General features: G+C 37.4%; 1 protein-coding gene across 1 annotated transcript; it reads right to left on the bottom strand.

The window, feature by feature from the left end:
- Positions 1–6,171: 6,171 nt before the first annotated feature.
- Positions 6,172–6,675, bottom strand: LOC120112026. Its single transcript, XM_039130611.1, has 2 exons — positions 6,615–6,675; positions 6,172–6,535 (listed from the first exon to the last, which is right to left on the bottom strand). The coding sequence occupies exons 1-2, from the start codon at positions 6,629–6,631 to the stop codon at positions 6,211–6,213; spliced, it is 342 nt and encodes a 113-aa protein (XP_038986539.1). The 5' UTR covers positions 6,632–6,675; the 3' UTR covers positions 6,172–6,210.
- Between the last annotated feature and the right edge of the window lie 6,079 nt (positions 6,676–12,754).

The following is a 12,754-nucleotide window of genomic DNA, read 5'->3' as shown; positions in this document are numbered from 1 at the left end:
TTGTTGACGTTCAATGGGTTACGCTAAATAGGTTGGACTAAATTTAAACATAAAATTTTAATTTTATATTAAAAAATAAAAAAATTATATATATATATATATATATATATATATATATATATATATATATATATATATATATATATATATATATATATATATATATATATATATATATGAGATTGGGTCGGGCCGGTTTGAACCAATATATTTTAAAAGCTCAAATCAAAATCAAACCAAATTTTTTTAGTTCAAACCTTTCTCGGATCGACAGCAAATGAAATTTATTAAAAGAATGATATAAACTAAACCAAAAAAATCAATTCGGATTGGTTTCATAGTTCGATCAGTGTTTTGCATACATGTAATTTAGGGTGGCCTACCAGATTTAGGTTCATTGGCTGGTCTATTGCCAGCTTAGAGGCTCCACATCCCATGGACCATTTTGAATTTGTAATCCCTATTCCCTGACAAAGTGTTGGTTGGTGTGTGGGCTTGACTGGGCTCTGCATAATCAAATAACCCAAGGCTGGAAATTGTGGACAGCATAATATCGACTGGAAGTTCTAAGGAACCGATCACAGTCATTATTTCTGAAAATATGATGCACCTAAAACTTGCTACGTGTGATCTAAAATAATAAATATAAATAAAACTCTTTGTCTACAATTCTTTTTTGAAAATCAATTGGTAGAAAGCTTATGAACATGATTCGACTCCTACATGCAAGTCAACAGTAATCTTGTCCTTAAGTACAACAACTCAGCTCAGCCCGAATCTCCTCTAACAAGCACGATCGCTGGGGAGGTGAAGGCTTGACCTGAATAACTCCTTCAAAAGATGAAGAAGAGAAAAATTTTCTATCTCAATCTCTCTCTAGAGGCAGAGAAAATAGAAAAGACAAAAAAATAAGTGAGAGCGGATTTGAGGATCCAAGATGCTGGACCCAGAGCCTATTTATAGACTCTATTTAGATGACCAAACAGAAACAATGATTTATAAAGATATATAATATTTCGGAAATACCATATCGTTTTGGAAACCAACATTCTCTTCCGAAGAGACGCAGCTCTTCTAACACTACAAAAGAAGGAATAACTCCCGGCGGTTTTTTGTGTCTCTACCGACGCTTATAAGCGTCGGCGAATTCCCAGCCCACGCTTCACAAAGCGTGGGTCAGACGTCGCGCAGGTGAGCGTGGGTCGGATTTAACCCGACGCGTCAAAAAAGCGTCGTCGGTCTATGCCGACGCTTTTAAGCGTCGTTCCTTTTATAATACTCCGACGCTTAAAAGCGTCGGCGTACCTCAATCGACGCTTCACACCGTAGTTTCCGTTGGGCTATGCCGACGCTTAAAAGCGTCGGCCTAATCTGCTTTACCGACGCAATAAAGCGTCGTTAATGGCGTTTCACATTCCGTGCCAGTTCGTATTTCTGACGCTAAATAGCGTCGGCAATGGCATTTTTTTAAAAAAAAAATTTGTAAATGCAATTTTTAATTCTCTGTGTACATTAATTTCTAACAAAATACATATACTAAATCACATAGATAACAAAATACACAACACAGACAAGAACTTTTCATTCAAAATCTCAATATTATCACATTTGATTACATTGTACTTCAAAAACATTCTAAAAACATCCATCTCAAATTCCTAAGTACACAATCTACGATGTATCAAGAGTCGACGGCATCATCTCTACAAGTAGATGAAGTATCAGCAACCTACAAGAAAAAAAATACTTTAGAAACTAAAAATACGAAAGTCATCACGCTAATACAAGAATACATTATAATTATATAAAATATTCAAATATATTTAGTTATGTACCGGAGGAGCAAATCTCTGCAAAAAAGATGAAATATGGTCAAGCTGATCCTGCAAAGATTGTATCTTCAACTCTTGGCTCTGCTTCAAGTCCGTCATATCAGTCATATGACTCTGCCTCATCTCCTCTATCCTTGTCTCATATGACTGCTTTATCTGTGCCATCTCTGTCTTCAAACTACAAACCTCTGCAGTGCTAGTACCTTGTCTGGCATCTTGGGTATATCGGCTCATTGCAGACAGCTGAGTGGGGGTAACTCCGATACCGTAACCCCTCACGTGACCATAACGTTCTGGGCCCATCAATTCGGCATAGACCTGAGCCTCGACGCGACTGGCCGCGTCGGATGATGATGACTCCCCGACGCGCTCTGAAATAAGATTTGTAGCTCTTTCCTATATCTCTCTCAAAAAAACAAACAGTCACATTAATAATTTAAAAGAAGTAAAATTAATTAAAAAATTATGATAAAATAAAAAATGAATACATACAACTATATCTCTCGACTCGTCCCGGACAAAACTGCCATCTCGGTGAGTGTGGGTCATCTTATAAAACTCTACCTCACCAGGCTCCCTTCCATGCTCTACTATCTACACATACGGAAAGTATATAGGCAAACTATATATCATGATACGTGCTATATGTTAGTAGAGTTTCAAATAGTTTCAAAAGAACTTACGAATTCATTTCTACGTCTCGCATAACTCTTCGAGCCTGAAATATGAGGAACTGTTTGAGATGCTCGTGCAGCTCTACCAATATTAGAATATGTCTGCCAAAATAAAAGCACACAGTATAATATGATTCAATGTATATATTTGCAATCTATATTAATAATAAAGATAATAGAAGATATTGAAACAATATACGTGACCTGTCCTCTTTCAGAAAACCAGTAATGAACAAGCTCCCTCCACTGCTGAGGGTATACATCAGGAGGAGTCACACGAGCAACCTCCTCCTCTGTCATACCCTCGCGCTTGAAGTCCGTCTTCAATTTTGCTTTATATTCTTTCCATTTGCGATTGAGGGACTTTAGCACCCAATCATGGCTCTCTGGAGGGAGTACAAACTTACCCTACAACAAGATTCAGAATGTTAATATACAGGAGGTGTCGAATTAAAAAGAATAAATTCAATTCATTACCTGTATAAGTCTAAGAAGCTCAACCTTATACGAAGGAAGCATGTCATTCCACTTCGTATAGTTGAGTGGACACAGCTGACCCTTGCGTGCAACCGATCCTAAAAAGCTTGATAGTAGACTTCCAGCTCTATTGATGGGCTGCCCCAATTCGTTGCATCGGATGATGATCTTCTCACCCGGAGGAAGCTTCCACACATCCTTTGCTTGAGTGGGTCCCCGTCTCGTCCTCACTGTCCCTTGTCCATCTATTCAAATTAAATAAAATGTCTTAAAAAGTTGAAGACAAATATGAACATAAAATATGAACTTTAAATCGAATTACCCTGGATCCGGAGCTCATCCTCCGGACAATCAGCATGAGGCTCGCGCTGAGATCCTGACTCGTGCTGCTGGTGATCACATGGCTGCTGGGACTGCAGGGACTGCTCAAAAGTAGATCCCACCTGAGAATGCTGGAACTCCACATCTCTAAATCGTCTCCCTCGGGGCATATTGTTACCTGGTATGCACAAAAAAGAATCAATATTTGGTTAAATGATAAATTTATACTAAATAAAGGGCTAATAAAAGAGAAGATCAATTTTTTCTCTAGAAGATCGCCAGAGATATCTTTCTTAGGACAATATGACACCAACCAGCCATATCAAGCTGATCATCACAATCATTCTGATTTTTAAGGCATTTAGAACATGGATCATCATACAACTATATCATCTTCAAACTTCATATGCATATCAGTCTACATGTTCAAACTTCAAAGTATATGCATATCAGTCTACATATGTTCAAACTTCAAAGTATATTCATATCAGTCTACATGTTCAAACTTCAAAGACTACTAAATCAGAAATTAGAAGTTTTAAGAGACAAGACAATAGATGTTCTTAAAGTACCAGCTTACTAAGTATGATTTGTGTTACTATTTCTGAACCATTTTATATACAAAGATCAGCATGATCAGGGAACCAGCATGTTAAATTATTCGAGATTTATAAAAAAATTCTGGTATTTGTGATTCTGCAGAGACTCTATATGACATTATGATCAAAAGCTTTCAAAACCAGGTTGTGTTCCAAATCAGGTTAGCTAGGTGCCTAGGTCCTTTTACATGAGACTAGAATGCCTATATAAAGAGAAGAAATTTGGACATTACCTAACTCTGAAGGCAGCATCCCAGGAATCCTATGAAATAGAGGAGGGGCACCCCATTGCAATGATTCTAAACATTTAAAAGCGGACGGTTTCAGTTTGGTTCACATCTGTGAACCTAATACTGTACAGGCTTGCAGCATTTCAATACTTAGCAAAGTTGAAAGGGGAAAAAAAAAAGCTTATAAAATGAGAGATAGCACTTGAGTAATTGACTTGGTATCATATGGAGAAACTTAACTTAGTTCTGTCCTACGAACTCTCTTAAGCTGTTCAGTTCAGAAAACCACCACTTATATGGGTTTTCAATGACGAAGCCTGAAAGCCTTCTAAACTTCCTGCCTTGATGAATTTGTATCAATATGCCCTACATGACGATGAGAAGGAATGCCAATTACCATGGCAAGGCTTAGCTCACTGGTTTGAGTCCAAGCAGGTAGAATGACATTTCTAGATCCATGTAATGTTTTGAGGATGAGAGAGTGAACCTTATCAAAATATGTCTGAACCCTAATAAATCAAGATCCGACCTAAACAAACTATAAGAAGTATCTAATCCAACAAAAGACCTAAATTAAGTAAAAGGTCAAACTTTAATTACATGGCCGGAAACATAATTTGGTTTAAGGAAATTGCACCAGACTGGGGTAAGCTTAAAACTAAAATCAAATTATAAAAGATCAGACCAATCAGGAAGGGCACACGCTCAACTCAAAGCAAAAACCCACAATCTTTCAGGTTCCAACCTTATGAACTAGAAGATAAATCAATTCTATTCAACAAAAAACATTTCTCCAGGATAACAGATAACAAAATTTCAGGTCCTTTCGATTAACATAAACTTGCTGATGGAATCAAACCAGAAATACAAGCATCGCAAATTAAACAAAGAAATTACGGGAAAAAACTCAGGAAAATCAATAATATTCACCGGAACCCTATCTGAATACTTCTGCCTGATCCTCGCTGCCTCAGCCTTTCTCTTAGCTGCAAACAGAAACCAGAGAATCCAGAGAAAAAACACATGCAATTATGCGTCATATAAAGCAAACTTATAAAGCATTTTTTTATAAGTTTTTTCTTTATAACACAAATAGTAAGCTGAGCAATATAAAGGAAAAAACAAAAACTTCTAACAATCAAACACATACTGAGATCAGAAGATCTTGTACACGGGATTCCTTCATTGCATCAAACTCGTTGGCGCATTTACTTCATCAGTTGGCACAACATTATAAGGCATACACTGAGTATAAGTATCATCGTCCTCCTCTTCCAACTTCTTTTCCATATCATACAAGTCCCTAGGTTTCGTTTTAATAACAAGAGACCAATTTTTATCTTTTAAGTCTTGCACAAAAAATACTTGTCGAGCTTGAGATGAAAAAACAAATGGATCATCTTTCAATAACACACTAGTATGTATCAACCTTGAAAAATTTACAAGTGTGAATCCATTTATATCTTGCCTCAAACCTCTAGGTGAGTTTATATCCACCCAATCACATCAAAATAATACTACCTTAAAATTTCCATAATAATCCAGCTCATAAATATCTGTTAGAGCACCATAATAATTTTTTCCATCCGCCTCAACTATAACTCCACTATTTTGGATTTTTTTAAATTTCTCACGCTCTTTAGTATGAGCAATGGGGCCTACAGAGCCCCATTTATACCACCACTCAAAACGACAACTCAAAACACCAATTCATTAAATTTAAAACCATTTATAATGAACCCAATATATCTGTTGACAATATTATTCGGACCTCGAGCAATGACTATTAACTCATCAGAACAATGCTTCTTCATCATCACTGGTACCTAAAAAAAATTATGGAAGTAATGATTAATTTCTCTCTATAAAATTTTAAAAAAAAAAGCTTAATATATTAGACATCTAACCTGTTTGGAAAGCCATTCTGGAAATAATTCAACCAACCATCGTTGCTCAATCCTTGGTGTAGGACGAATGTTATGGTTGAGACTTCGCTGAGCTATTAAAAATTCTCTGCATGATCAAGGTTATCTTTAATTAAATACCAATATTACATTCTCCTGACATGACAGTAAATTTAGATTTCAATTAACCGTACTAACCTGCGAGATTCGGATATTATATCACTATGAAGTAAGACATAGCGATGTGCCTGTGCCAACGATTTCTGGTCAAGAACAACACTTTCAACTTTTCCCAAAACTCTTCCGCCAGATGAGAACTTGTAAACATCTGCATTCTCTATGATATCACAATTCCTTTGAGGTCGATTGAAAACCGTTTCAACACCTTCAAGATATCTCGAACAAAATGTCAGACACTCCTCAGCAATATATCCTTCAGCAATCGAGCCCTCGGGATAGGCTCGATTGCGTACATAATCTTTTAAGCGCATAAGAAACCTTCAACAATAAATTTTTAAAATAAATATCAAAATCAAATTGATTATTAAATAATTATATTAGAGTTTAGAAAAATCACCTCTCAATAGGATACATCCATCGGTAGTGAACCGGGCCACCAAGTTTAGCTTCCGCCGCTAAGTGAATGAGTAGATGAACCATAATAGTAAAAAATCCAGGAGGAAAGATCTTTTCCATATTGTATAGTGTAAGTGCAATATTAGACTCCAATTAATCAAGCTCCTTAGGATCAAGAACTTTGGAACATAATGCCTTAAAGAATGATGATAATTGAGAAACAATTGCAAAAACTTGTTTCGGTGTTGACGATCTTAAAGCCAATGGAAAGATATCTTGCATCAAAATGTGACAATCGTGACTTTTAAGATTTGAAAGTTTTCGCTCTTTGAGATTTACGCATCGTGAAATATTCGATGAGTACCCATCAGGAACCTTCAAATTTTTTAGAATTGTTAGAAAAAGATCTTTCTCTTGAGTAGACATTGTATAACATACAGGAGGTGTATAAAATTTATCATTGGCAAGCTCTGTCGGATGAAGCTCTTGTCTTATGCCCATATCTTTCAAATCAAGACGCGCTTTCAAGTTATCTTTGGTCTTCCCATCAAGATTTAACAATGTTCCAATCAGGTTATCACAAACGTTCTTCTCTATATGCATCACATCAAGGTTATGTCGAAGAAGATTATACTCCCAATAGGGTAAATCAAAGAAAATGCTCTTTTTTTCCATAGTTGTTTCTGTGTAGATGCTACCATTGAGTCATCATCATTTCCCTGACCATACATGTTGTCTTCATTCTCAAAAAAGTTGTCAACATCCTCAGCAACCTCTGCTATTAATCCTTCATTCATTGTGCTGCCAACATGCTCCCTCCCCCTCTTCTTTGAACATTTGGCGACCTTACCCGGTATATAATTGGTGTCATGCATTTGTCTGAAGACTTCAGTTCCAGTTGGTGGAACAGGGGCAGATCGCAACTCTATGGTACAATCAAACAAGTCTTTCTGAAATCGAAATGGATGGTTTGCTTCTAACCACCGACGATGGCCCATATAACAGAACTTTCCTCCATATTTTAACCAATACGAATGGGTTGAATCTCCACAAGAAGGACATGCAATACGCCCCTTAGTGCTCCAACCAGATAAATTAGCATATGCAGAAAAATTATTGATAGTCCAAATAAGAGCTGCACGCAATTTGAAATTTTGTCCAGCAAAAGCATCAAATGCATCAATACCCTCCCATATTTGTTTCAATTTCTCTATTAGAGGCTGTAGAAAAACATCAATATCATTACCTGGGCCCTTGTCACCTGGAATAACCATTGATAGAATTACTGAAGACTGTTTCATACACATCCATGGTGGCAAATTATATGAAATCAAAACAACCGACCAAGTGCTGTATGTTGAGCTCATCGTTCGGAATGGATTAAACCCATCAGTAGCTAAACCTAGCCTAACACTGCGAACATCAGAAGCAAATTCGGGATGCCTATCATCAAATGCTTTCCATGCGGGACTATCCGCTGGGTGTCGTAACATTCCATCCTTTGTACGGCCTTCGTCATGCCATCTCATCGAGGAAGCCGTCTTCGGTGATGCAAACATCCTTTTCAATCTTGGTATAAGAGGAAAATACCTCAAAATTTTAGCCGATTTTTTCTTAGTTGGTGCAGCATCCTTTTCAGTCAACGAATCATTCTCGTCTTCTTTATGTTTTTTCCATCATGAAGTTCCACATATTCGGCACGACTCTTGGTTCTTATTTTCACCACGATATAAAATGCAGTCATTCGGACAACTGTGTATCTTCTCATATCCAAGATCCAACTCTTTTATCAGTTTTTTGGCTTCATATGAAGATGATGGCAAAGTAACACCTTCCGGAAATGCATCCTTTAATAATTGAAGAAGCATGGTAAAAGACTTGCTGGACCACCCATTCAAATATTTCAAATGTAATAAATGCAGAAGAAAAGAAATCTTCGTAAAATTCTTACAACCCGGATACAGTTCTTGATCACAATCTTTCACCAAGTTATCATAATGAGATGTGTCATCAGAATGTATAGGTTCCTCAACATGCATGAACTGATCAATAACTGCACGCTCATCTTCTGCTACAGTTCTGATACTATGTCCAAGAGCATCTCTAAGTAGGCCCCTTATATCATCTTCTTCTACAGAATTTTGTTCCGTGTCACTACATCCAAAATTGAAGGTGTTTTCTAGATCGGATGGTTGGTTACATGAAGGTATGAACTCTCCATGGAGTACCCATTCAGTATAACCCTTTAGAAAACCATTCCATACCAAATGTTCTTCAATAATTTTTGGATCAAGAGCAAAACCGTTTACACATTTTTGACATGGACATAAAATCTTTCCGTTCATATTAGATTTCTCAAAGGCAAACTTAATGAAATTCCGAACTCCATCCAAATATTCAGCACTAGATCTTAACTTATTTATCCAACTTTTGTCCATTCTATTAGAATACCGATTGAACTGCAGTTTTTAAAAAAAAGACAAACAAAATTAAGTAAAATGCAAAGTAATTAATGTAATTAATGTTCATGTGCTGCACCCTACCCATCGTGCGGATTTATTTCCCAAATGGGGTCCACTTGTAATTAAAGGTCCACATGTAATTAAGGCCCGAAACCAAATGCAACAGAAGAAGTATATTATGCAGCTGAATGGAATGAGAATGAGAAAGAGAAAGGTTACCACTCAGCAAGCTTAAAGTTTGCAGATAACAGTATCGGTGAAAGGGGTGAAAGAGAGGGCTCTTCACCTACAATCCCTGTGGATGTACCAACACAAGCATGAACACATGAAATTTATTTAAGAATGTCAACAACAACCAGTTCGAGAAACATCAACTCACCTACTGTTTGATTTCTTATCCTTGCAAGTTGTTGATATGTTTAAATGTCCGAATATGTTGTCTGGAATGAAGATAATGCTTCTCAGAAGAGCATGTATTTTCGTATTTCATGATGCTCTAAAGTCTCATTATTTGAGATGCCAATGTTGTAGCTCTTAAAAAAAACTCATAGCTGGTATCCTAAACTACTGGGATACCAGCTATGATAGTTAAAGCAGAGATAGTAGCTAGACAGGCAGGAAAAGTTCTGCCAGAATATTTAATTCAAAATCATGTTCTCAAGAAGAAAGCAACATTAAATATCATATAAATGACTCCATCACCAGCTAGTTGAAAAGAAACTACAAGGAGCAAGTACAAATTAGATATATTCATAAAGTTACTTTCTTTAACTACATCAGTTTTCAGCTTGCAACACTCATGAATGCTCTAAAATGAGAGAGAATGAAAACAAGGAAAAGCTATCAAAAGAAACTTCACACACAATGTAAATGTATTTACAGTTCCTTCTATCTCCTAACGGTAACGGAATTGAAGATCTGGTCAAGTTTCTTGTACTGATTTCTTGCAATGTGTAGTAAAATAAATTTGCAATGTTTTCTTTCGATAATTTTAATCAAATGTTGACGAAGTCAATTAGGCTTTTTTTTATAGACTTAGTTACGGTAACAAGCACGTATCCACATTAACAGGAGAATGCCACAATGATCAATCTGGATTCAGCTGGACTTTTCCTTTAATTGCTCGAAAACAAAATAATCTTCTCTATGGTGGTTGTTTGATCCAAGCTTCCCAAGTAACCTGCAGTTGGAAAGGCATCATGGGCTCTTGACTGCAAAAGTTTGTTCAACATTAACATTAGATCTAATAAGTTTTTTGCGCATTATTCAACTAGGTTAAACTCATAACCTTGCTTTGATTTTCTACTAGGATGTATTCACTAATAATTATTATCATAGCAATATTCTTTTGTGCTAGAATGCCTGTACAGATCTTGAGTATTATTGCTTTTATGTTTTCTCTGTTGATCCTCAGAGACATCAACTGTGAGAAAATATGATGCCTAGTCTCATTTAACGGGAGAGCAGAACGTGTAAGAAATGAGGATCAACTGTGAGAAAATATGATGCCTAGTCTCATTTGTGGGCCCAATTCGGGCCTAGTTCAGCCTAGTTCGGGCCCTATTTGGGTCGTACCCTTTTGTGGGCCCAGTCCAAATCTGAAACTCAGTCCAAACCCGAAAACTATTCTGAACCCGAACCCGGGACCCAAAATCCGAAATCCAGTTCAGACCCGAGCTCGGAACTTGAACCCGAACCCGAAACCCGGAACCCGAAATCCGAACCCATTTGGCCACTAAATGGAGTTTTGCAGTTAAGCCCTTGGCAGTATATTATTTCAAAAAAAAAAAGGGCCTTCTGTAATTTGTATTTGATCCCTATAGGAAAGATTTATTACATAAAGGTTCCCAACTATATTTATTTAGTCCACTCAAGCTTTATAGAATAGTACCCTGTAATTAAGTATTAGTCCCTGCAATAAATTTTATTACATAAATGAACCAATTAGAAGCCAACCTTGGGGGCCCTATTTAGCTGGATCTATGCGGGCCCATTGGACCGTGTCCGATATGGGCCCTATCGGGCCATGCCCATTATGGGCCAACTCTGGGCCCTGTTGGGCTATGTCCAATAGTATTATTTTTGGGTTTTGCTTAGTTCTGAAATTAACGAGGAATTAATTAAATTTAAACAGGTGAACTTGATCCGCCTATCTGAAGTAGGGATTAAGCGAGAAGAGGTAAGTAACTTAATGCTTCAAAGTGCTTTTTTCCTAAATTATTTGGTAAAATAATTATTACTGGATTAAATTTTGAAATATGTTTTGTATTTAGTAAAATGGGTCTGACATGTTAAATTTTATTTGAAAATCATGTTATATGCTCTGAAATCCGTGAAATATGACTGTACAGTTTATGAAATCTATTTTTATATATATGGATTCTCAGCATGGCTATGATCTATTCTGTTCTATTCTGGCCCCGCCAATGGGGATTATACGTTGGACCTGTCGACTTGTAACCTGTGAGGAACCGGTTTCGACACCGCGCCACCGGTGATTAGAATAGTGGTTTCTGGACACCGGCTGCCATCGGTGGATAAATATAGTGGATTTGGCACTTTTGTGCAACACCGGCCGCCATCGGTGAATAAATATAGTGGATTTGGCACCTTGTGCGACCCATGCCACTGGGTTACGTGGCTGTAGCCTATTATGTTGAGATTCTGGTATCAGAGTTTTTGAAAAAATGATAATAAGTTTTGAAAACGGTAAAACAATGTTATTTATGATTTATTCCAGTCATTATCCTATATTTTGGCCTGATATGCTCTGACCCCACTTTAGGGTATTTTGTTGCTTACTGGGCTAGTGTAGCTCATTTTATTTTATCTGTTTTTCAGATCCAGAGGCTTGATCGCATGGGATTGGGGAGTGCGTTAGATTTGCGCTATTATTCCTCCAGTTATTAGCATTTTAGATTAGTCTGAACATTTGAATTATGTTGGCATATGCTATTTTGAAATTTTGTAAGATTGCTTTGGACCAACTTAAATAATTATGTCATTTTTGAGCATCTGTATCTGCTCCGATATGTTCCGATGCCTTGCATGCTTGCGCGGCCCGCCGTGCGGGCGTGCGGCATCTGCCGCGCCTCGGGCTCGGGGCTCGGGGCGTCTGCCGTGCCTCGGGCTCGAGGCTCGGGGCTCGGGATCGCTATTTCGATCAACTTGTTAGGTGGCTTCCGCTGCTCCCTTAGAAATCTATTGTCTTCCTCAAATCACATCGTTACTCGTTTTCAGAAAACGCAGTTGTATGACATGGTAAACGAACTGGTGATTTCTTGGTGAGATGCGATCAAAACCACGGTTGGAGAAACGTTTGCCATGGACGGCGTCCATTCCTCTCAGGCAGTCTCCAACAACTCCCAACTCTCCAAGTATATTTGTTGAAAGAAGACCACAACTGATATTAAAAAAGTATAATAACAGGGAGTAAGAGAAATCATGATCTATGTCTGGATGGTTTACTTGAAGCTAGCTATAATCTCTCCTTTTCCTTTCTCTGGACTGCTTCTTCCTAATTGTCTCACCACATACGTCATCAGCGATACATCGTCAAACCTTTACTGGGACAACAACAAACACATGGACAAACATTAGAGAACCATGGCATGCAATTTATCTAACATGGTTTACTCTTCTTCCTTTTACGAAGTCGCATGACTAAATCAAGCCTTAT

Source organism: Phoenix dactylifera, chromosome 9 (assembly GCF_009389715.1).
Source record: "Phoenix dactylifera cultivar Barhee BC4 chromosome 9, palm_55x_up_171113_PBpolish2nd_filt_p, whole genome shotgun sequence".
In the NCBI taxonomy this organism is placed as follows: domain Eukaryota; kingdom Viridiplantae; phylum Streptophyta; class Magnoliopsida; order Arecales; family Arecaceae; genus Phoenix; species Phoenix dactylifera.
This window is presented reverse-complemented; position numbering and strand designations above follow the sequence as displayed.